Below are 25,425 nucleotides of genomic sequence, written 5' to 3' on the forward strand. Positions count from 1 at the left end.
CATACAGATACAAGATAACACAGTACATCTAAACAGAGAACACCCAAATCCTCCACAACACACACACAGCCAAATACACGACAGGTTCATGATAAAGACAGCAGAGGAAACACTCATGCTTGATCCTTCAGGCTGGTATGCACACGCTTGATCTCGTTCATCGCTGCGTCGAGCAGGCTCCTATCCCTCAATCTCACTAGCATCCGCAATTTCTGCATATATGTGAGCATTTTATAAATAACACTAGCCGGATTACTAATAAGCGTGCCTTCAAAACGCAGTTTATTCGTAACGTACCAGAGGGCCCAACATTGCACAGCAAAGGTAAGCCATACTAGTCTACGGTATTGGCGGGACAACCCCTGAGAGATCGCCAAGAACTCGCCGCCTCCTGCCGGGTTCCAATCACAGTGCGGAATCTCCTTGACCCCTGCCCACATGAACTTGGCTAAGGAACAACCGAAGAAGATGTAGCTACAGTCCTCTACATCTGGCAATCTGCTCCGTACATAGTAGCCGGCCCCTAATCAGGTGCTAGAGGAAAATCTTAATCCTTGATGGAACACGCATACACCAAACCTCTTTAAAGTACGTCACTGCCTCCCCCTACGATAGACGGACGTAAAGAGATCTAGCGGAATAAGCCCTCGAGGCCTCCAAGCTCCAGGAGATACAATCATCCTCCTCGAGGGGACCGCCCCTTGAATCTCCCAGGTTATCCCATTCCACAGTCTCCGCAAGGCCGAACTGCCTGCGGAAACGGATGCGCCATCCCTCCTCATCTTGGGACAAATGCACCGTTCAGAAGGGAAGAGCACATCAGCTAAAGAGGTTGGGGTACCGCTCCAGAAGCGGGGATTGCCCCGTCCACCAGTCTAGCCAAAAGTAGGAGCATTTCCCACTCACCTTTTTTTTTTTTGGTACCGATGGAGCTTACGATCTGATCGGGTCATCTTTTCTAGAAAAATCAGAAACTAGGAGTATTGTTTTGGAACGGGCCGACATTCAGGATGTGCATTGTGCTAGAGTTGCTCTTGGAGACGCACGCGGGCGGGAAAGGTAAACACACAATTGGTCGAACCACACACGAAAAGGGGCGTAGCGCATTGCAAAGATTGAGTTTTTTTCTCTTGCGACTTGTAGAGCTTGAGTTTTGAAAAGATCCATGTGGACACGTTTGCGCAATACTAATAATCCAGTGTCCACGTTGCCGCCGACCAGAATCATCATATCCGAAAAAACAATTAAAAGGGTCAAATATGCATTCCTGTCAGATCAAGTTAGGAAAGAGATCTCATTCCCTAGCATCATCATCAATCTATCTACTAATTTAATCGCCTACTTATAGTTAGCATCCTGTTCCTCCGTCAACAATCACTTTACTAATCGGCTAGTAGGAGGCGCACCTTGTTTACTGCTGATAACCTGCACACTCTTTCTCGTCTGTCGTTTCAAAGCTAAAAAGCTGCCGTACAAAACTCAGGGAAAGGTCCCAGGAACATAAACATCTAAGCAGGAATCGTTCACGCGAGAAGTAAGGAATTTCACGAGAAGCGAGTAGAGATTTGATCTGACGAACCGCACGGACAAGGTGTGTATATACAAGGGGGTTTATAGTTGCTTTGCATTACAGTGACGGTGCTAGCTGCGACCATGTCCGGGGACAGCGTGCTCGTTGGCGCCTCCATAGCCATGCTCGTCGTGCTCTCCCTCGCCACCTTCTTCTGCGCCAACCGGCGGAGGAGGGCAGTGCACGGCTCGTCGTCGCAGCGGAGCGTCCTCGACGACGTGGAGCTCGGGCACGGCGGGTGCGCGACCGCGGCCACGGGGCTGGAGGAGGAGGTCCTGGCCGCCTATCCGACGACTGTGTACTCCTCGTCGGCCACGACCGTCAGTGAGCGGAGTACGAGGGAGGAGGCGCCAGATGACGAGACAACGTGCGCGGTTTGTCTGGCGGAGTACGCCGACGGCGACGAGCTCCGGCAGCTACCGGGGTGTCATCACTCGTTCCACCGGCGGTGCGTCGACGACTGGCTCCGCCGGCGGCCGACCTGCCCGCTCTGCCGCACGCCGCCGACAGCGTCAGCATGCATGCAGACGACGCAGCAGAGTGACGCGAGATAGCTAGGCATATACCCTATCTGTCGGGACCATTTCGTAGAGCGGCAAAATGGGTACGCAGGGAGCCGCCATGCATGTCTAACATGTGTATGTATGGATATGTTTGGTTTCATTCACAATTTGGCAAGCCAAAAATTGAAATCCATAGTTTAGTTAGCACGTGTTTAATTTTTTGCCACATTTTAGCTTGCCACACTTTACTGTATGTATGACTCATTTGTCATAGTCTCAATTTTTTTGGCTAACTATTGCCAAAGTTTAGCTACAATATTTCAAGCCACACTTTTATGGCTAGCCATACTTTTATGGCTAACCATACTTTGGCTTAGGCGCTTAGCAAATTGTGGCTAGGAATCTCTATGTCTATTTTCGTGTGAAGACAAAGCTACAGCTTCAACATTCATGTTCATCAGGGCGCAGAGAATGCGTTGAGTTTGATTATGTACTACAACCTCTTCTCTATCTCCGCTACTAAAAAGGATCTCAGTGTTCCGTTTTCCGCCTTTTCACATTGGCTCGCCCTTCGTCCATCACGCATGAAACCAACTGCAGGAAAAAAAAAGTAACCAGTAACCTCCGTATTTTGATCCTGAATTTTTTCATTAATCACACCACTTGCAACTGAAAAAATCTTAGTTGCAACTTAAGTGCACAAATGACGATATAAATTTAACATTGAAGGAGTAGAGTGAGCAATAACTTAATTCTCAGTCCACTAAGAACTAGCAATTCCCACAAACCTATTTTTCCCTAATCCGGCGAGATAAAACTAAACCTAATAAATAATTACATCAACCAAAATATTCCAAATAAAAATATCTTTTCGGATCGGTAAATTTTTGGGTTCATAAATAACGGACACAAGGTTGATAACTTATAATCTAAGAAAGTCGTGAAAATATGTCAAAATAAAATTAATTTTTGGAGTTGGTAACTTTATGTAATTACCATTGATATTTTTTTAATTTATCATTGATAAATGATAACTCGCACACTAATGGGTTGATAACTTTTAGCCCAAAATAAATCTTTGTCAAAACACATCAACATTAGTGCTAGTTTTAAAGATCTCATCGAGAGCGGTTTTATTGATTAAAACGGGTCTTAAATTGGAGTTGTCGTTTCAGAGAGAAACAATTTTGAAATTTCAAATTAGGGAAAAATCAATGTGAGTTTTGGCCTGAAAAAATTGTCGAAACATATCAATATGGGTACTAGTTTTGAAGATCTCGTCAAGACCGACATATTGATGTAAACGAATTCTAAATTGGAGTTTCCCTTCGAGAGGTAAAATATTTTAAATATTTAAAATAGGAAAGATTCTCGCTTATGTTAGTAGAATCGTCTATTTCCGCATGCATGCGATTTTTTTCCTAAATATCTATCGCTATAGTTAAAAACTTGCCTAAATAGAATTTGTTGGCCAACTTGCTTTCTTGCTAGTGGTTGACCGCTAGCTAGAGGACCCCCAACATATCTGTATGCATGCAAGAGGTAAAAGCACAGAACATAGAAAAAATTTGGTACCAATTCATCACAATTTTCAACTTGTTGTATGAATTTGCACTTAGTGAGCAAGTTGGTGTATGTCTAGTGCTATTCATGTTAGTGGTATTGTCGGAAGCAGATATGTCGCTGAAGATGTTGGCGACATAGGGGGCTAGTAACCGCATGGTGAGTGCTCCCAAAATCTTATCTACCTTCACCCGTGCAAGATCACAAGAGGCGAGGGTCGAAAGGCCTACTGTTTCATCATGTGGTGCAAGCCGGAAAACGGGATTTGCGGGTAGCCGACTAAGGCGAGGAGGACCTACAACAAGTGAGGATCAGGCGGATGTGTCTGGCTTGGGTTGGGAGATGGGACAGGCAAGGCCTAATGGCATATATTTTTCGCAGGTATTCGACTATTCGACTAAGGCAAGGAGGACCTGCATATGACTAAGGATCACGCGGACGCATCTATTTTTTGGGCCGGAATCGGGAAGGAGCCGGAGGTAGGCCGACTTAGGAGTTTTTTTCCTTAGTTTCAGGGATAATTAGGTTTGGAGATCAACTTGTAACGTGTAGAGGAGACCTAAACTTGTACGGCATAGTCGCCGATTGAAATTATGCACATAATCGTCAAACATCAATATATTTACTTTTTACCTTCTCAAACCCTTGTCCTTGATTCCCTTTCTACGGTGACTTCAGAGGTATTTCATCTCTTGAAACAACAACTAAGCTAAGGGCGGTCATGTTGACTTAGTTCAACCCATTGTCACCTAAACCTCTGATAGGGCCCATTCTGAGGAACTGGGGCTTCAGGTTCGAAAGTGTCAGCCGGATTATCTTGCATGTATTACCACCGGCGTCGAGGGTACACTCCAATGTGTTCGTGTTACGCGTTTCGACAAAACACATTTTGGCGACTCTGATGTGACAAAATCTCTTACCCGGCTGAAATAGCCTATGAGAACATCATACGACCCACCTTTCAAGAACTCTGAGAGGAGCAATGCCAAACCTTTGAGGCATTCAACACCCGACACTAGGAAGAGATCGACTTGCTACACTAAAATAGCTGAATTAGGGATCAATCCATATGTGGCTTGCCTTCTCCCCGCCCCATAGTAAGCCGGCGAATATTTCCCCAACCAATATTACCAAAAGCAACATGAAGTCGGCTTGGAAGAAGAAAGATGGCCTCAAGAAGTTACAGAGGAAGGGAAAAAATATCTGAAGGCTCCATGGTGACTTTCACGAAGGATCGTCAAGGCGCTATTACTTCAACCGACGAGGTCAGGCTCACATCTTTTCTGGACTAGTAAGGTTGCACGTGCAACGCACGTCTCACACCGTGTCATAAAAAATATTGTGAATCCTATTTCTTTTTTAGCTTGCACATGTTTTCACATAAAATTCACAATCATATTCGTATTTTATAATTAGTTAAATTCACAACTATTTAAAAAATTAAGCAACATTCTCCAAGCCAGTCTCCGTCATTCGCCAAGCATTGATTTCTAATATTATGATCATTCAGTTTCGAGTATCGATCACATTTTACAATCTGTGGTATCCGTGTCGTCTTCATCATTCTCCAAGTATCGAATTCTAAAATTATCATCATTAATTTCCGAGTCCACAAAAATAATAACTACTCCCTTCATAAAAGGAGAGCGGATAACCATAATAAACCACTATGAAGAGTGGTTTATTTGTAAAACGTGCCATATGAATCTATCAAGTGGTAGTCATGGCTAGTTTTCAAATTATGACTGAAATAGGTAGGTAGCGAAATATACGCAGAAGTGTCGGATAAAATATTTTTCATGAATTATTTCATGGAATTTAACATTCACTTAAACCATAGGATGGCATGCACGATTCTGAAATTTAAATACATATTAAAAATAATTATTAATTAATATAAATAGTTTTAAAAAAACTTTCAAAACCATCAAATAATCAGAAATGAACATTTCTTTTTAAAACCTTGTGACAGGCACACGCTCCATTGTTGTACGGGAAGATCGCACAGAGACACAGCTAGTCAGATAAGCTCTATCTCTAAAATGAAATGAAAAGCAAAAATCGGACAGGCTCGAATGAAGAAAAAAAAGAAGAGATAATGCCCACACTTCGTCACCTACCTCCCCTGCCCCCCACTGGAATGGCGAGTTGCTGCTCTCTCGATCTCCCCCCCTCCCCTTCGTCCCCACTATCAGCGTCCTGCCGCTTCTCGTCTAATCCGGTCGCGCAAGTGCTAGAGTAGGCGCTCGAGCTGGGTACGCTCGCTGGCGAGCCAGCGCTAGGCGTCATCTCGGATGCATACGCGGATGCGCTCGAGCTCGGCATGCTCGCGGGCGAGCAATCGCTAGGCGCCGTTGGACGCGGTCGCGGAGGCGTGGGACTGGCCTTCACCGGATCGGGGTCGCGGCCATCACACGTCAGAGGGCCCCACATCGCCGGCCACCAAAAATAGAAGGTCAAATCCTCTTGCAATTCCTCATTCCGAGCTACCGTTCCGTTTGGGCCAGGGTGATCTTTCCGAGATTGATATGAGGATGGGCTTAGTTCGTCTCAATTTTCTTGTCCTGAAGTTTCAGTTATGTTTTGCCACCATGGGAACTACTGCTAATTTTTTTCAATATAATTCATGTTTAGCACATCATTTTTGTCAATAAGGCTCGAAAGCAACACAACCAAAATGAGGTTCACTAAATAATGTCATGGAAGCTAGAGCTTCGATGAACTGATATCTAAAGCATTTGTTGCATGTTTTTTAATCATAGTTGCTCGAGCTTCGGGAAATTTTAATCGGACTTAGTTTTGTCAATTGGAATCTCATGCTAATTTGTATGATTACTCTTATTTAGCAGAGAATTGTTTCACTAACAAGGATTGAAAGAAATAGGGCCAAAGGGAGATCCTCTATTATGAGCTTTATACAGCTAAAATGAGTATATTTTGCTTAAATCTTGCATTTCAGTTTGCATAAATTGGTAATTTTCAGACTGGGTTACTCTTCATCCCTGTTTTGCTTTTGCAGCATGGCACCACTAATTCCTCATACACTTTCAGGTATGACACATTAGCATCTCTGCCGGTTAAGAAAGAAATCTCTGCACTGGTGGAGGAAGCGTAAGCTTCTATAGACACTTGTACCGATTGTTCTCTGCACATTAAAACATTTCTCTAGCACTCTGTGCTTTAGTTTATTTTGTTCTGCATATATGACACAATAAAAGTAGTTAACAATATCAGAATGCATATGACAATAAAAGTAGTTGGTCCTCATTACTGAGGAGGGCTTGGCACAAGCTTTTTTATTCTCACAGGACTCTTGTTGTCTACTTAGGATGTTATCTCTATATAGTGCATACCGTTCTCTGTCCCTCTACCTCTTTATTTCTTTAGGATATGCGTAGGTACATGATACAGTTGATAACCTTTGCCATTAAGTATTTTGACTGATTGGTTCTTGTACCTTTGCCATTTTTATTCATCCAGCAGATTCTAAACTCAATCTGACCACAGGCATAACATTTGACCTCTTTAGAATCTGCATACACATGACAAGTTAGTATGTCAGATAATAACGAATGTCAATTAATAACGATCAGCTACCTTGACTTTGCCCGTTGGTTATATCTTGGAATGGAGCCCGGGAGGAAGATGCCATACCAAATTTAGGTTCCTCTACCCTGTAAAATTAAGAGGCATTAAAACTTCCAGCTAGCAAATTGTAATAGCATCAATGAATAATTGTGAAATATTGTATTTTTAGCTTTAATTTATATTTGCATATAGGTAACTGATTGACATCATAGTCACCATTACATCTCCACATGGAACTTTCGCTTATTGATACAAGAAATGACTCCCGAGTATGGTTAACTTTAGTGCGAACATACTCTTTGGTTTTGATCGCCAGGAGTAAGATGACATCAATTGGCCATCCCGCAAGGATATAGTTAGGGTTCCAGGATTGTGTGGAAGTATCACGTTACCAGTATATTTTCAGCAGGTAAGAGTGAGTTAAATCTTTATTTAGCTTGATTTTCATGAAATGCTGTTAGGTTACCCCTCATTGGTGAGGATTACACCTCTCATAGAATTCTGTTAGCTTTGTCTCCTTTTATATTATTGTAAATTTAGATTTGGCTACATTTAGATTTTAGATAATGACCTAGCTTAATAAAACTTCAGTTGGATGCTTTTTTTATTCTCAGCTTTGACAAGCAACTGTTTGGTATTATATTTTGATAGGCATTAACATCAAAGAAAGCTACCTGTCATTTTCTAAAGGATTCCAATTGTTGCGTCATTAAGTTTTTGTTTAGAATTGGTAAACCATGTTCATTTGGTTTTTCCCATCGCTTGCACAAAGAGATACTTGTTTCAACCAGCATCTGTACCTTTTGATGAGGTACTTAACCAAATATTCCCAGTACTTATATGGTGTAACGCTGGTTCTTGCACTTTGTGATCATCCATACTTGTTGTAAATATCCACATCTTTTCTTGCAACTCTTGCTGCAAAACATCAAGGATGAGCTTAGGACTTGGGCTAGGGCAGGGGCTCAGGGCCTACGAGTCGTGCTGCCACCCACCTGGGATGTGCACTGATGTTCATGCTTTTGTACCCTACTCTGCCTCCTAGGAGGATGTAAATAACTTTCTATCTTTTCAATGAAATGAAACGCAAAGGTCCTTTGCGTTTTCTCAAAAAAAATATCCACATCTTTATAGCATGAGCATGAAACAAATCTATAAAGAAGCAACCAGGGGCTAGCATGATAAATGTTTATTGGACATTCAAATGAAGCAGAATGATTGTTAAACACAATCGTGGCAATATTTTTATTTCTTAAAGTGGTAATATTTCCAGGGGTAGATTACCTTTTGTGGTTTATATGATAGTGATCATTTCTTCCAGAGTTCTTTTTTCAAGTTAATTTGAACCCCTTCTCATTAGCATTAGCATAATATGTAGATATAGCTAAGGGCGAGTATAGCTTTTAATTGTTTATCGGGAGATTCTTGCATATGATACCTGATGCTTCTTCTCTTTGCAGGGCCGATTGTCTGAAGAAACCTGAAGAAAGTTGTGCAGTTTGGCCTAGTCCCCGGCGTGTTGGCGGCGTGGATTCTGTGTCGTGGACGGCGTCCTTGATTCCCTTGCGTGGAGGGCGGAGGGCTTGCCCGGAAGCGATTGGGCAGCGGTGTGACGACGGCGAGAGGACTCGTCGTGGACGGTGATAGTGCAGCAGGGCGATGGCGGCGATTTGGAAGAGGAGATGTGGACGCTACTGGGCCACCACGGCGAGAGGGAGGCGTGCCGGACGTCGAGAACTGCTGCTTGGGCGACAATGGCGAGAGGGCGGCGGCGGCGAGAGGAAGGCGATTTGGAAGAGGAGATGTGGACGCTGCCGGGCGACGACGGCAAGATGTGATGGTGCTCGGATGTCGAGAACTGCTGCCGGGCGACAATGGCGAGAGGGCGGCGGCGGCGAGAGGAAGGCGATTTGGAAGAGGAGATGTGGACGCTGCCGGGCGACGACGGCAAGATGTGATGGTGCTTGGATGTCGAGAACTGCCGTTGGGCGACAATGGCGAGAGGGCGGCAGGCTGTCGAGGGCGAGAGGACGGCGCGGTTCCGGGCGACCACGGCGAGAGGAAGCGTGCTGGACGTGATGGACGTGCTGAACTACTGGCTGGGCGACAATGGCGAGAAGGCGGCAGGCTGGCGAGAGCGAGAGGGCGGCAGGCGGCGGCGCGGTGGATGGCGAGAGGTCCTGGTGCGTAACGTTTGGAACGGTTAGTTCAGCACGATCATATTTTATCGTGGATGGATCGGTGGAGACGGTTTTGTTTCGCTGGTCCGCTCGTTCCCTGGTCCGCTCGTTAAAAGATGTGAGCAATTTCAGACGTTAGATATATGCTTTGAAAGGCTGAGATTTGTTGGATGGGATACTCTCGCCCTTTTAAAGTAGGGGAGATGACACATCTATAAGTGCTAGCATGTTTACTTCCGATCAATTAGCCGCCATAAGTTTACACACTAACGAGTCCAACCAGCACGTCGATAACGGTTTGTCACACCTGTGATTCACGAGGTGGACATCCAGTCGCCAGGTCAACAGGAGATGGACCAGGCGAGCGAAGATGGGCCCATCTGTCAGGCAGATATTGACTAGATGTGTAAATCCTGTGTGAAACCTGGGTGTGTACCGTCCAGGTTATAAGGACGTGTGTGTGCTGCTGTATGGACCATGTTGAAGGAAATCGTATCTGAACTCTCATCCTCCCAGTCTGTTCCCCTTTGATCTAATCCAGGGATATGACAATCTGGTACCAGAGCTAGATTTCGCTCCGCTCGCGCTCCAGATTCTCGAGCTCGGACCGGTAAATTCCACCGTGAAAGGTGTGGTGTCGCTACGGTGACGCTGCTCGAAATCCTGATCGAGGTTCGGTTCGGTTCAGAGGTGAGCCGCGACGGCGCCGTCTAAATCTGCCCAGGAGACGAGCCGTGCTGACAAGGATGGACGCGCTGCAGAAATCGATTGAGGATTTGGTTAGAAATTTTGGCGGGATGAGGGTGGAGGTGCAGACCGTCTCCGGTGACGTACAAGGACTTCGGAAGCAGATCGAGGACTTCGGGGATGACCTGGATGGCGTCAAACGCCGCCTCGTTGAACCAACGAAGCCGACCGCACCACCTCGTTCCGAGAACTTGCAGACGCAGAAGGGGGTGACTACCGCGCGTCTCACCAACAACGGCCCACCACTGATAGACACCTCGCCGGCGGGCGGAAGGACAGCAACTGGGTACGTCACGGCTCCCTCGTCTCCGGCCGGCGATGTCGATGGAGGAGCGCACCGGGTGCAACTGGGGACTACATAGTACGGCCACGCCGCCACGATTTTCCACGATTTTCAGGTGATTCGCCACTCCTATGGATTGATCTGTGCAACACATACTTTGACATGTACCGTGTTCCGGAGCATCACTGGGCCAGTTCAGCAACTTTGCACTTGGAAGGGCACGCTGCACTTTGGTTTCAGTCTTATAAACGCCAACATCGCTTGATTCATTGGGATAGTTTTATTCAAGCCTTGGTAGAGGAATTTGGCGCTGATGATTATGATGGGCAAATGATTACTCTGCTGCAACTGAAACAGACTGGTACCGTTGCAGAATACAGAAAATCTTTTGAAGAATGCATGTATCACCTCATTGCTCTTGATTCCTCTCTTAGCCCTCGTTGGTTTGTCAGTCAATTCGTGTTTGGCCTCCGTGATGAGATTATATGCGCAGTGCGGCTGCAAGGACCAACAAGCATCACTAGGGTAGCATCTCTTGCTCGGATTCAGGAAGAAGCTGAGCATCATCGCCCTAGAGGCTGACCACCTGCACCTTCTAAACAGCTTATTCCTCATACTCCTGCAATCACTGCTCCAGCGGCACCAAAAAGTGATTGGCCGCGTCGTCAGGGTTGATTTTAACAGAGAAAGGCATCTCAGGGATTTCAAGCGCGCTAACAACTTGTGTTTCAAGTGTGGTGACAAGTACTCTAAAGACCATCAGTGTAAAAGATCCGCTCAGTTGCTTACCATAGAAGTGGGAGAATTTGGTGAAGTATTGTCCAACGATGCTGTGGTGGCGCTTGAATTACTGGACGAAACTCCTGTTCCAGCCTATTGTCAGTTATCTCTTAATGCTGTGGCTGGTACTGACACAGGTGAGACAATGAAACTAAGAGCACTTGTGGGAAATCAAGTTATGATTCTGCTAATTGACTCAGGTAGTACACATACATTTGTCACCAGATCCTTTGCCACCAGGGCTGGTTGTACAATCTCTCCAGCTCCAACTGTGTCAGTTAAGATTGCTAACGGACAGCTTATGGAATCCAATTCTCAAGTGTTAGGCCTGCAATGGTGGACGCAAGGACATACATTCCTTACTGACATGAGAATTCTTGATCTTGGAGCATATGACGCTGTGTTAATGCTACCAAAAACACGAGTAACGATCAGGCTACTATTGCGGTAGACCTTAGTCCAGGGCCATCGACTTCACCAGTGAATCTTTTACTGCACCAAAGTTCGCAGATCGTCGCCAATCAACCTTTGCTGAACCTACTTCAAATATGGGTAATTGTACCGACCTCTTCTCTTAGAAAGATGGTCCTTTATATCTGCTTCATTATGAACGGTCAGATGATTGATCATTTTACTTAGTACTATATTTTCGGAAAAATGAGCACATGTGAAAAATAGGCGGGCTTATTGTGCACACCCTCCTATTCGTGATGAATACTTTCTTAGATTGTAAGAGGTGCTCAGAACTATGATGTATGCGTGTAGCATGTTTAAACATGCTTCCATTGGTGTGTCCTTTTAGGGATATTTCCAGTTGGCAATGAGCGAGTTGCATGAGTTCAGCTTTGAACATTTGTTTGTCAAGTTTTTTTATTTTTTGATGTTAAAGATGATCGATTTTCTCTTTGATAAATCTTGTTTCTGTTACCTTAATATATACTACGGTATTCTTTTGATACTGTTTACAACAGACCACAACGCATCCTATGAAATGCCGAATTAAGGGATTGATTTATTGATGATCTAGCCGAGGTATAGACCTACAATGAAGCTAATATTAAAAATTATAATTTGTTAATTAACCATTTTGCCTGCTGGGTCTGCTCGCTTGATAACTATATTTGCAACTGATTTGATAAGGACAAATGTTATTAAAGCTCCGCCATTGTAATTTACAGATATCATTTTAGAGTGCAAGTCAACTTTTTGCTGTACTGTTTCTTGTGCGACTGAAGGCATGCCGGGGCTTTAACACGGTTGTCTCTTAGCTTAGATCTAGAGCAAATGTTGTCTTCCTGTTGCTTTCTGATGGTAGAACTTCTTATTCTTTCATAAAATATCCATGGCAGACTGACAGTTGGTAACATTGAGAGGGGCACCATACTTGATAAAAAGCAAACATGAATTTTCTTTATTATTATGAATGAAGCGCTAGCTCATCGGATATGTTTTTGCACCTTCAACATGCCACTATGTGATCACCTAATACTATTTTTACCAGTTATAGGGGAACTAAAATTTCAGGCCACCCTACAGGCTCCACTTTCTGTCTTTGCGAGCACCACATGCATTTCTTAATGCATCCTTCATATTCCCAAAACTCCACCACTCTCTGGCCACAGTGTACCAAAACGAAATATAGGTGGCGTGGTGAAGCTAGCACACCTCTTCATCTAGTTAGGTCATGTAAAATTGGTCCAAGCATTCTTTTTTTTTTGCGAGAAATCCACCGATCTATTAATAATCATGTACAAATAGCCCAAAAAGTAAAGAAAATTACAAATTGGTACTCGGACCACCTAGCGACGACTACAGACACTAGCACGAGCCGAAGGCACGCCGCTGTCCTCGCCCCTCCATCGCCGGAGTCAGGCAAAGCTTGTCGTAGTAGAGCTTGTTGTAGTAGATAGACGGGAAGTCATCGTGCTAAGGTCCCAAAGGACCAACGCACTAGAGCAGCAACCATCGCTAATGATGCGTAGATCGGAAGAGACTGACATGAAACCACACCAACAAACACAAAAACCGACCGGATCCCAGGAGATTCGACGGCCACACAACTCCACGCGCCCTCCGCCAGCGCTAGATGCACCGCCGGAGCGAGGATAGGACGGGGAGGACCTTATTGTGACTTCAGGATGTAGCCGCCGCCTCACCATCCCAAAGAAGAGACTGAAAAGCAAACTAAATTAAGAACGGAAACTCCCCGCCGGCGAGGGACCGTGGTCCGCCACACCTCCAAGGCCCCAAGGCCACCGGAGGCGGAGCGGACCAGCGGTATCGCCGGCGAGGAGGACGAAACCCTAGATGGGTTTGTAGCTTTTTCCGCTGCCGCTCCTGTTGTCTTTGCACGTACCGGTTCGTACCCTAGATTTGTTTTTAAAAGCTGATAGAGCAAATTTGCCAACCAAAATTTGAGATCAGTAGATTATTTCATGTTTTCATGTTCGGTTTGTGGTTGCCTGAATTAATTGGGTCTAATTGATCCATCTAATTTTAGTTCTGCTTTCTCGTAGCTATTTCTGTTTTCAGACATTCAGATGCGTGCATAAAAGGATGAGAACATCTTTTTAGGACGGCTATATATAAATGCTGGTTGAAAATGAGAAGTAATTACTTCTAACTCGACAAGTGAGAAACAGTTTGACATGTTTTTTTTTCCAAAAATTAATATTAGTTGCATATGCAGCAGTCTAGTCTGTTTAGGAGCTCTCGTGAGCATGTGAGAGGATGCATGTGCTAAACATGGGTCATGGCTAGCTTTTACCTCTAATCTCAATACTCATATCAAGCCTTGGTGTAGAGGTGAGCGGCGAGCTTAGGCTCCACGACGGCTTCAAGCGGGAACTTCCGCGGCGTGGTCATCCCGAATATCTCCTCCATGTTTAGCTCCTCCTTCACCATGCCGTTGGGGAGCCTCCAGGCAAAGCCGTGCAGCAGGTTGGCCAGGCTCACCTGGATAACCTTGAGCCCGAGGCTGTACCCAGGGCACATCCGCCGTCCGGACCCAAAAGGCAGCAACTCGAAGTCATGCCCCTTTACATCGATCTTGCTGCCGAGGAACCGCTCCGGCATGAATTCCTCCGGGGCATCCCACAACGCCGGGTCGCGGCCGATGGCCCACACACTAACGAACACGCGTGTGCCAACAGGGATGTCGTAGCCACCAACGGAGGCGTCCTTGCGCGACAGGCGAGGCGCTAGCATCGGCCCTGCCGGGTGCAGCCGCACAGTCTCTTTGACAATTGCCTCCACGTAGGGGAGACTCGGGATGTCCTCCTCAGTCACCCAGCGGCCTCGCCCCACCACGCGGTCCAGCTCCGCCGTGGCATTGGCGAACAGCTCGGGTTTCTTGAGCATCTCCGACATTGCCCACTCAACCGCCATGGCCGAGCTTTCTGTCCCGCCCGCGATGAGATCCTGCATGATGCAGTTTTATTCGTATGCAGTTAATTGTTCGGAACTTAGCATCCACACGGTCGGAAATGTTTTATCTGTAAAGCTCCTTTAATTACTGAATAGACGTACCTGAATGAACGCCTTGATCCCATCCCGGTGGATCTGTACCTCGAGATTGGGGTCGCTGGCTATCTCCAGCAGCACGTCGACCATGTCCTTTGCCACGAAGCTATCCCCCTCGAGGCGGCGTCGCCCTTCATGCTCTTCCACGACATGTTCGAGGAACCCATCGAACATCTTATTCAGCTTCTTCATCCTCTTGATGTACCCCTGCAGGTCCATCCAGCCGAGCCACGGGATGGAGTCACCGATGTTGAGCACGCCGTTGAGCACGAACCACTCGTCGATCATCCACTTGCACTGCTCCAGCGTCGTCCCGGAGTCCCCTTCGTTGGTGTGCAGATACTTCTTGCCCAGCACCATGCGGGTGATCACGTTGTGGCTCATGGTGGACAAGAACTCCTTGAGCACCACGACGCGCCCGGAGGCCTCATGCAGATCGTGCAGGAGCGCGCGCATCTCCTCGGTGCGGATGTACTGGTACGACTCCAGTCGCTTGGCACTGAAGAGCTCGGTCAGGCATATCTTGCGTGCCTGGCGCCAGTAGGCGCCGTACGGGGACCAAGTGATGTCGCTATAGTTGTACGTGTTGTACTTGCCAGCGGCCATCTTAGGCCGGTCGATGAACACTGCGTCGTGGGTCTTGAGGAAGAACCTGGCCATCTCCGCTGACGATCCGATCACGACAGGGAAAGAGCCGAATCGGAGGTACATGAGAGGGCCGTACTTGTTGGAGAGCGCATGGATGGAGCGGTGCGGGAGCGCGCCCATGAGGTTAAGGTTGCCGATGATCGGCCATGGCTTAGGTCCAGGAGGAAGCCTGTATGCGCGGTGGCCACCACGACGGAGAATGGTTGCCAGGAAGAGCACTGTTGCAAGCACGACGGCGAAGAAGGGCACCCATGGTGGTAGCTCCATTGGGATCGACTTGGGAACCGCCAGTGATTTCTTGGGTACCAAACGTCCACTTATGAATATATATGTGGCTGGCTAAGTGACTGGTCAAACGCTCGCTGGGTGGAACTTCAATAGCTGGCTATGTGACTGAGCAAGTGCTAATAACTTACGATTGATGAGTGATGACTCATGACAGATGGAGATGGAGATTGTATAATAAATCAACAGGGCGGCTAAGTGATGGGACATCTTCCATAAAAAATGTGATCATCACGCCACATGATGATGACAGCTCGATTGTTCTTCTCTGATTCTTTCTTAGCTGACTGAAAGTTTAATGAATATATGCGTGGAGTTGCGTAAGTCAGTCTTGGGTGAGACTGGGGACTGGGCCAGGAAGGTGGCAGTAGAGCACGCCCCTGATTTGTATATATTGCAAAAGTACAGATTTGCATAGGCAAGAAGGAGAAAAAGGGCTAATGCATGATCCTCCACAAGTTGCACGAGATAACGACAAAAAGGAGAAAAGAAATTAAGACCAGCCCAAGAAAAAAGGGAGAAAAGAAGGACTAATATAAGATGCTGCACAACTCGCACCAGATAACAACAAAAATGAGAAAAGGACTCACCACATCGGCTGCCTAAGTGACATCAACCCAATCTACAAATCAAGTTGTGAGCCTTGGGCCGACGAGGAGCAACTGCCTGATGCACCAGATGAAGGCCCGCTCGAGCCATCCACGGGGCCTCATTCAACCGTTCAAGCACCAGGGACCTCCTCTTTCACAGCTTCAGAGAAAATGTGGATGCTTCTAATATCACAGGAACCTGCTCGTCAGTGTAGAAGGCGTCATAACAAGAGAGCACAAAGTTTGCTTATAGTAGCTACAAAAACGTGGGTACCTGGCTGTTGGTCACTTGGTCTATGCCACCTTATGAAGGGATCCCCCTTATGAACACGCAGAAAACCAACCATCTCCTGATATCCTGTGAGGAGTTTCGTCAAGTCCTTGTCCTCATCTAATGGCCAAGTATATGAACAGTCAGGCTACATATGATTGGGATTTGAAATTGCGATCGGGAGAAAGATTTGTAAGTGTTAGGCTTGCCTGGAATTGCTTTTTCGACAACAGCGTGTCTGCCAGATGCTGCCATCTTGCAGAAGGAATCTGATAGACTGTGTATGGAAATGTCATGACGGCAACGATGTTAGAAGCGCGCATCGTAGCCTTCAGTGATCTAGAAACGAGACCATGTCCCAGTCCTGCAATGCGTACGAATATGATCAACTACATCAGTATTAATTTGGAAGGGTGAAAGGACATAAATGGGCTCCAATTTTTAAGGCACACTGCATAAGCAAGTAACCAACCATATACCATTTCAATCAAATACTTGCCTTTACAAAATATCCACACTGTGGTGCACACAGAGACTATATAGCAATTCGTCCAGCATTCAGAGTTCCACCATCTTTTCTGAATACAGGAAATCCAAGAGTGTTAACAAGCAGTACAAGCAAGATGCATGCGGTTTAAGACAACTACAATTGTGTTACTTAAAAATAAACATCATGCGGATCTATAGACAATTAATGTCACGTTGACGTAGAATAATATGCGATAACACGGTACTTTAGATGGTATTCCTTGAGAATAAAATTTTCAATCACAGATCCAAGAATTAACCTCACCTTGGATGCTTGTATAAAAAAGTGGAACAACGATTCTAGAGATCACTGAGAGTGTCTACATCTTGAGCAGTATGCTGTGCATTAAGTAAATGTTGTTCCAAGCGCTTCCGTAAATCAAAATCATTACTGAACTCCTGCTTGCTGTCTGCAACAATACTAACTGGGTCAGCTCTTTTCGCAAACATCTTGTGATACAATAATGATAGCATAACTTATATCAGTTCCAGAAATGATGCTTATGCAAGCAAACTATAATAGGCAATAAAAAGATAGCTGTCAACCCATTAGCATCAGGAAGCAATTACACAGGCAATATAATATTTGCTTTGTTTGAAAAGTAGCAGATTATCCAGTGAAAACCGACACAAACAAAGGAAAGAGATATATCAGTGTACCACCTCTGTGTTTAGCACCAGAGGTCCTCTCGTCCCCAAAATATTTCCTGTACTGCCAAGCGATCCTCAAACCCTCATCCTGCACAATAACATATCCAACTCAATACAGAAATGAAGAACGGTGCTACAGAAATAAGAACCCTGTAAAACACATTTGTCCACAAGACATACACTAACACTTGCTCCTCTATCGCTCGTTGACATGATTCCTCCTTCAAGGAACTGATTGGAGCAGGCAGCGCGCCGAGGAATGAGCAGGGCTCCTTCATAGGCCTTGCGAAGAGCAGGGGCTGCTTGTGCACAACACCCTGCGAAATAAAAGCCCGGAGAAGGAGGAGGTGGTGAGGCACGTCGGACTCCTCCATGACCATCACAAGTTCACAACCAAACGGATGACGAAACCGCCACCCAGAATCACTGCAACAAAACCTGACAAATCACGACAAATCGACAACCCAATAGGACAGCACATTTTTCTTTCAGCTAAAAAAAGTCCTTGTACTCTCCTGGCCCCAAGAATAATCTCTCATGGCATACATAATCATCTGTACGCAGGTAATCTGTAGTAGTACTTGTTATTGCGCAAAAGTAAATCTGTAGCACTTGTTAAGGAATCTAATTCACAGTTCACACCCAAGTCGCAAGATTCAAAGTTCAAACTAGAGAAAATGGTCTTACTCCATATGATCATTGCACCTAAGCTCTATCACAACTTCCGCCCGATTGCAAAATCTTGCATCATGACTGAAGAGAGCGAGAAGGAATATGGGCATGCTTACTGCCGAGGTCGGGGATCCCGGAGGAGACAAAAACCGCGCCGTTAGGGCCGAGCATGACGCCGGAGGCGTTGGGGAGGACGAGGAGGAGGCTGCTCCGGCCGAGGACTCCCCCCCCCCCTACTCCGGCGGCGGTGGGCGGCCATGGGCGTGCGCCGTCGTCGCTGCTCCCGTGGGGTAGTCCAAGCTGGAGATGGCTGGTGCGAGAACGAACTGCTTGACCCGCAAAAAAAAAAAAAAAAAAAAGAGAACGAACTGCTTGGACTCTCTCGCCTTCTTGTCGACGTGGGCCGTAACCGAGCTGTGCAAGTGGGCGCACTAATGGGCTGATAACCCAGTTTCGCAGCTCGGTGATATCTATACCAATATATGCTTCGGGACAACGCATTAATAAGGACAAATCATCAATAATGAGGCGGCTTGCTTGCCTGTTATAATAGATGTTGAGTTCAATAAAAAAAAAGGTGCCAGAACCAATGAGGGGAGAGATAAAAGAAATCCTCCAGGTACAAAATGAGTCGCTTACTGAGAGGTATCTAGGCATGCGAACAGAGGTTGGGAGTTGCAAAAATGGCTCATTTAAGTATTTGAGAGACAGAATTTGGAAGTACATACAAGGCGAATCCCCTCCCTGACTATCGATCGCTCGAGCAATCACTTTCCGCGGCGCGGAAACGCTCGCATAGCGAGTCAATTTCCTTTTTATCACCTAGTGTTTAGTTGCGTTCACATGTGTTCACACTAACAGCTTGTATTACTACTTTGTAAGTTGCATGCAGCCAAGAGCGTTCACACTGCATGCATGCACATGCACAAATCATCTCATGTATTTGCATTTAATGAGCCAACTTTTCAGCACGCTTTCGTAAGTTGTTGGGCATACACATAGCATCTCACTCTTTTTCTTCAGCACGAGGCAGACTCTCAATTCTCTTTTAGCAATTCCCTTTTAGGTTTTTTTCGTACGGTAATTCATGTTTAAGGGGATTCTTTTGCAATTCCCTTTTTTGGGCCTGTGGTTTTTAAGGGGGAAAATAACGGGTGGAAAGATCTACTTGCAACTCAAATGAACTACCACTTGCTACTCAAATTAAGTATTATTTTAAGTTGTAAGCTAACAAAAGATGCTAAAATATTCTAAATGAAATTTACTTTTTTAGGGTTGCTAGGTATTTATATTTACCGTTGATAAATAACGGGGCACCGGGTTGATAACTTGTAAATAAAGAAAGAGTCGCTACATATTGTAAATGAAATTAAATTTTTAGGGTTGATATTTATTTATATTTACCATTGATAAATAGCGGGTCACCGGGTTGATAGCTTGTAAACTAAAAGAGAGTCGCTAAAATATTCTAAATGAAATAATTTTTAGGGTTATTATTTATTTATATTTACAGTTGATAAATAACGAGGCACCAGGTTGATAGCTTGTAAAATAAAAAAAATGTTCGCTAAAATATTCTAAATGAAATACTTTTTAGGGTTGATAGTTATTTATAATTACCATTGATAAATAACGGGACTCCGGGTTGATAACTTGTAAACTAAAAAGAGTCGCCAAAATATTCGAAATGAATTTAGATTTTTAGGGTTGGTAGTTATTCATATCTACTGTTGATAAATATCAGGACACCGGGTTGATAGCTTCTAAACTAAACAAGATTCGCTAAAATGTTTAAAATAAAATTAACTTTGGGGTTGATAATTTTATACATTTTACCGTTGATCACTCAAGTACGGAGGGTTGATTATTCAAAACAGAGAAGGTTGATAACTTTTAGTCCGAAAAAAGTTTCTCGAAACATATCAACATGGATGCTAGTTTTGAAGACCTCGTCGAGACGGATTTATTGGTGAAAGCGAATCTTAATTTGGAGTTGTCGCTTGAAAGTTAAAACGTTTTGAATTTTCAGATTTTGGGAAACATTCCGCTGCCATCAGCAGATTCGTCTATTTGTGCATGCATGCAGAACTTTCTCTCAATAGCCTGCACCAGGTTGATAATTTTATACATTCACCGTTGATCATTAAAGTACGGAGGGGTTGATTATTCAAACAGAGAGGGTTGATAACTTTTAGCCCGAAAAAAAATTTCTCGAAACATATCAACATGGGTGCTAGTTTTGAAGATCTCGTCGAGACGGATTTATTGGTGAAAGCGAATCTTAATTTGGAGTTGTCGTTTGAAAGTTAAAATGTTTTTAATTTTCAAATTTGAAAAAGATTCCGCTGACATCAGCAGATTTGTCTATTTGTGCATGCATGCAGAACTTTCCCTCAATAGCCTGCACCAGGTTGATAATTTTATACATTTACCATTGATCACTCAACTACGGAGGGGTTGATTATTCAAATAGAGAGGGTTGATAACTTTTAACCAGAAAAATGTTTGTCGAAACATATTAACATGGGTGCTAGTTTTGAAGATCTCGTCGAGACGGATTTATTGGTGAAAGCGAATCTTAATTTGGAGTTGTCGTTTGAAAGTTAAAACATTTTGAATTTTCAAATTTGGAAAGTTTTAACGTGTAATATCCCAGGTTTAGAGGCAAGAAAAAGAGAGAACACGAGAGTGTGCACTGCATTCATGCATAGAAAATCCGGGGGATTTTCGCGCGTTCATCTAAAACACAAAGTGATCGAGGTTTCTCTTGTGTCGATGGAATTGATGTGTGTCATCCACACAAGTGCGATAAATTTCGACATGACCTTTGTTGATTTATTATGTTTTCGAGGGAAATAGTTTGAATTCAAATTCAAATATGAAAGACATAATCCAAATAATAATTTGAATTGGAATTTGAATTCTAAACAATTATATAAATACAAAGTAAATATAAGTAGAAATGAGAATCAAATATTACAAATAATATTTCACATAAGTATTTCATTTACAACATTTATTGAATAATACATGTTGGAAAAGAAATAGAAGATTACAAAAGTAATAAAGGGAAATCCTAAACTAAATCTTCATCTTCCAAATATCTCCCAATCTTCTTATTCTTTTCCTGCAAAAGAAAAATAAGCAAATACAAAAGGAAAACAAATGGTGTTATGGTTAAAATGTCGCCATCATCAAAGATGAGGCATTTTGATATCGGAACTCGACTACTAGATATTAGAAACTTGTCCTAATATCTAAGTTGTGGTTTAGAGGGATCAATTTCAGTTTATAGGCATCTTTGGGAATTATATATCATCCCTGGATCATAAGAGGGATCAATGGATCATTCTATATCATTAGGCATCAATGAGCAAACAGGCAACAGGGACAAGTGACAATATTTGATCCATGTCAAATAAGAGAAAAGGGGTAACAATATTGGATCCACTTATTTTAGGCAACAAAGGCAACCAATTAATCCCTCTAACCTAGCCAAGTTCCTATTTAAATAAGCCATATGATTTACATAAAGTAATTCACCATTGACATTAGATGGTCAAGATGAATGATCATTAGCCACACAATTTAATTCCACAGGTTATAATGCAAAGCTCACATGTAGCAACTCATAAGAATTAACACTTGGCAGTACCAAAATAAGGCAAAGCATGGTCGGGCAAGGGATAAGATCAACCTGAGATGCCTTGCACTAGAGGAAAAGAAAATCAACATGGGAACTTGTACAATCGAGATGAGGTCATCTCTAAGCAAGACACGATCACAACATGCACACTCGTGTGCTTTGTCACACACATAGCCAACAGGAACACTCACACAAGCAGCATACTCAACACATGCAAATGGGGTGTTGTCACCACCACAGACAGCAGCCCATCAGTATATAAACAGCACATAGGCTGTACCAGCAGATGCTTTGACACACACAGCTCTCTAGCCGGATTCATTGTCCTCTGATTTGACAAAGGACACACCAGCAACTTTTGATCACACATCAGTAATTATCCTGATAAGCTAGAATCACAAGAACACACCCATATATCTTAGGACAGCAAGAAACCAAGATCATAAGGAAGCAGATCAAGGAGCTATCAAGAAGGTAGTAGGAGCAAGTATGCCAAGGGTATCCCAGAGGCTACAAGAGCAAGATCAGGATACAGAAAGCAGCAGGTAGAAGCTTATCACTGTCATTAATAGATCCTGGTATATTATCTTTAGGTTGCATACAAACCTGCGGGGAAAACAAAAGGAATAAAAATCATTCCATCAAATTACCCTTCGACTAGGTTTTCACCTAGGAGAGCAAGAGAGATGGATTTCTCTCGATATTGCATAGAGGTGCTATGCAAGAATCATCACAGAGAAGAAAAGCCACATCATAGTATCTGTTCTTATTTTAAATCTATGCCTCAGCCTTTGCATCATCGGCAAGGCTACAAGATCCAGCATATAATCTGTTCTTATCAGTTTATAGCTAAGAAAATGGGACAGCAAGATCCACCAAGTAAAATCCAACAATACCAAAATCATTTATTAGTCTGCTAACCGACAGCTAGATCATATTCAAGCAGCCATCCTTTGTCAACAGGTTACAAGGGTTTATTTGGGGTCCAGGAATTATTCCCGAGCCAACCAAGTAACCCAAGTAGCAGCAGATAGTTAACCCATCGAGGGATGACCACGGAATTAACTTTGCTCCACACATACCGAATCACGTGACAATTAATGGATCATCTCAAATCTCCCAGTAAAACTATCACAAATATGCATACAAGCTCACAACAAGCATCAAGTAAATCAGGTCTCTGTACACATCAATACTGGTATATTGCCATAGCTCAACACATGCTTGAGATAAAAACAAATGTAACCAAATCCTTAACTGAAATTATACATTCAGTTTTGTCAGACTCATGCCCCCACAGACTACACATGCTTTGGAGGATTAATCCATCCAAAAAGGAAGCATTTCAGTTCACATATGAATTACCAATCTCAGGCGAGTAGATGCAATAACCGTAGGGATCATATTAAGCACAAGACACTAGATGATCTAACAAGTAATATCATTTGAGGATCAACATCGGCATACAACAACTAGACCAAGCAACAATATTGCAGCACATACCACCCTTCATAGCCATAGAGAGTACGAGAGAGTAGTGAAAGGGGAGTGAATTATCTCACCGTGATTGCAGCAGAGATATAAGCACAGTAGGCGACGCCGGGGTTGCGTCGGCGACGCCGTCCCGCCGGCGTCGAGGTCGAGGATGCCGTGAGGACAGCGACAAGCACCACCGATACACCGACGCCGAGGTTGCGTCTATGGCGCCGTCCATCGAGGTCGAGCACCGCAGCCCACGAAGCACCACCACCACGAGCAACACCGGAGCCACACCACACTAGCACCACTCCACCAAAGACAAGAGCTCAAGAAGAACGAAGTAGTGCTCGTAGGCGGTGAAACGAGCAGCAGGGGGCGTGGCAACCGGAACCCACACCGGCGACCTAGCCACGGCTAGGGTGGCCGTCGAGCATGTTACGGGGCGTGGTGAGGATGATGCCGATGAAGGTTATGAGGGGAAAGTCGAGGTGTCGCAGGGACGCCCGGAGCCAGCCCGAAGTGGTGGCGACGGCGGCCGGACTGGTCGGTGACCACCTAGGGTTCCGAGGATCGGGATCCAGAGAAAAGAGTGGGGAAAATCAAATCGATTTGGATAGAAGGGTAGAGCACGACGAGGCGGTCCATATCCCCACCACACCGGCGTCGGGGAGGACGAGAATCGGGCAGGAGTGGGAGGCGGCGCGGCGGAGCCATGGTCGCCTGAGCAGGAGCGAGAGGAACGAGAGAGGAGGATGTCGACGAGGGACCGAGGGGCCGGGTCAGGGTTGGGTTCACCTGACCCAACCAGATCAACTCGGCTGGGCCAGGTTTGGACCAAACCAATTGGGCCAGCCCAACAGACCACTTGGTCTATTTTATTTCTTATTTTTTATTTTATTTTTAGGAAAAATCTTTTAAACATTTAAGTAAATAAAGAAAACAATAAGTAGAAGTGAGTATCATAAAATAACCTCTATAAATAAAATAGAAAAAACAAATACTTAAAGTTTAAAGGAACAACAATATGAATTTCCTCTAAAATTTTAGAAGACCAAATTTTAAATCTTAAACTATTAAAACTAAAAACTAAGAAGATAATTTCTTGTTTCAATTATTCACATAAATAAAATATTAAATATTACTTCACATTAATATGCCATATAAAACAACAATTGTTTCTTAATGGTTATGTTTAATCACATGAGAATCCTAATTGACCATTACTTCAATTAAAACCCTAAACCCTAATAGTATTTATCCTATTTTCTTTATAATACAATGTTAAATCCATTATTATTATTATATCAAAGTGATTAATAATTTCAACTTTGTTACCAATTATTACTTTAAGAATTATATCACAATTTAGGAACCTAGTTCTCAAATAAATAAAAGACCAACCTCATGATTTTATATGATCATCCTAAAATAGTTCCAATCCTAAAACCCTAGTGGTTTAGCCCATATGATCATAGCCACTTCACCTTTACATATAAGACTTTAATAAACAACCAATGAGTACATACTCATGATCCACTAAAATAAAACTAGGTACAAATCACATGAGGCCATCATTCCATGTCTTTATTTTTGGTTAACACCTATATGATCCACTTATACCACCTAGATATAAACCCTAGCTTGATACCACATGTTAGCACTATTGATTACCATTCTTATATACCACACCATTGAGATACTCCTAAACCATCAAACCCTAGAAGAACCATGGAGATCAATCCTAGTACCAATATCTTGTGTAGTAATACACATCACATGCTCCTATTCCACTGAACCCTAGTCAGGAAGAGATAAACCATCTAATTTAGAAGCTATTAAGCATTACTTAGTGAAACAAATGTGAAGCCATAGTAAACCCTAACTTATAGCAACACTTTGACCATCATTCTTTGATATGA

The 25,425-nt window shown here is 44.0% G+C and overlaps 2 protein-coding genes and 2 long non-coding RNA genes across 5 annotated transcripts; 2 read left to right on the plus strand and 2 right to left on the minus strand.

The window, feature by feature from the left end:
- The first annotated feature begins 1,653 nt into the window (after positions 1–1,653).
- Positions 1,654–2,124, plus strand: LOC124655904 (E3 ubiquitin-protein ligase EL5-like). The gene has a single exon (XM_047194732.1). It carries the CDS (start codon positions 1,654–1,656, stop codon positions 2,122–2,124), a length of 471 nt encoding a protein of 156 aa, XP_047050688.1.
- A 4,291-nt stretch (positions 2,125–6,415) lies between these two features.
- LOC124654765 lies at positions 6,416–8,795 on the plus strand. Its single transcript, XR_006988456.1, has 3 exons — positions 6,416–6,747; positions 7,541–7,633; positions 8,685–8,795. It is a non-coding gene; the product is annotated as an uncharacterized LOC124654765 (long non-coding RNA).
- Positions 8,796–13,844: 5,049 nt separating this feature from the next.
- Positions 13,845–16,650, minus strand: LOC124654673 (trimethyltridecatetraene synthase-like). 2 transcript variants are annotated; one of them, XM_047193670.1, is made up of 3 exons: positions 16,534–16,650; positions 14,743–16,442; positions 13,845–14,634 (listed from the first exon to the last, which is right to left on the minus strand). In XM_047193670.1, the coding sequence occupies exons 2-3, from the start codon at positions 15,649–15,651 to the stop codon at positions 14,002–14,004; spliced, it is 1,542 nt and encodes a 513-aa protein (XP_047049626.1). In that variant the 5' UTR covers positions 15,652–16,442; positions 16,534–16,650; the 3' UTR covers positions 13,845–14,001. The 2 variants fall into 2 exon arrangements, with proteins under 2 accessions (XP_047049626.1, XP_047049625.1); XM_047193669.1 differs by having other exon boundaries at positions 14,743–16,458.
- Positions 16,651–17,028: 378 nt separating this feature from the next.
- Positions 17,029–18,602, minus strand: LOC124654674. The gene is made up of 3 exons (XR_006988417.1): positions 17,890–18,602; positions 17,324–17,797; positions 17,029–17,108 (listed from the first exon to the last, which is right to left on the minus strand). It is a non-coding gene; the product is annotated as an uncharacterized LOC124654674 (long non-coding RNA).
- Between the last annotated feature and the right edge of the window lie 6,823 nt (positions 18,603–25,425).

The sequence above is a fragment of the Lolium rigidum genome, chromosome 5, assembly GCF_022539505.1.
Source record: "Lolium rigidum isolate FL_2022 chromosome 5, APGP_CSIRO_Lrig_0.1, whole genome shotgun sequence".
NCBI classification, from domain to species: Eukaryota; Viridiplantae; Streptophyta; class Magnoliopsida; order Poales; family Poaceae; genus Lolium; species Lolium rigidum.

Coding starts and splice junctions, on each gene's coding strand:
- LOC124655904 (XM_047194732.1), top strand. CDS start 1,654: ATGTCCGGGGACAGCGTGCTCGTTGGCGCCTCCATAGCCATGCTCGTC.
- LOC124654673 (XM_047193670.1), bottom strand. CDS start 15,651: ATGGAGCTACCACCATGGGTGCCCTTCTTCGCCGTCGTGCTTGCAACA. Junction 14,635..14,742: donor GGATCAAGGCGTTCATTCAG/GTACGTCTATTC, acceptor TGCATCATGCAG/GATCTCATCGCGGGCGGGAC.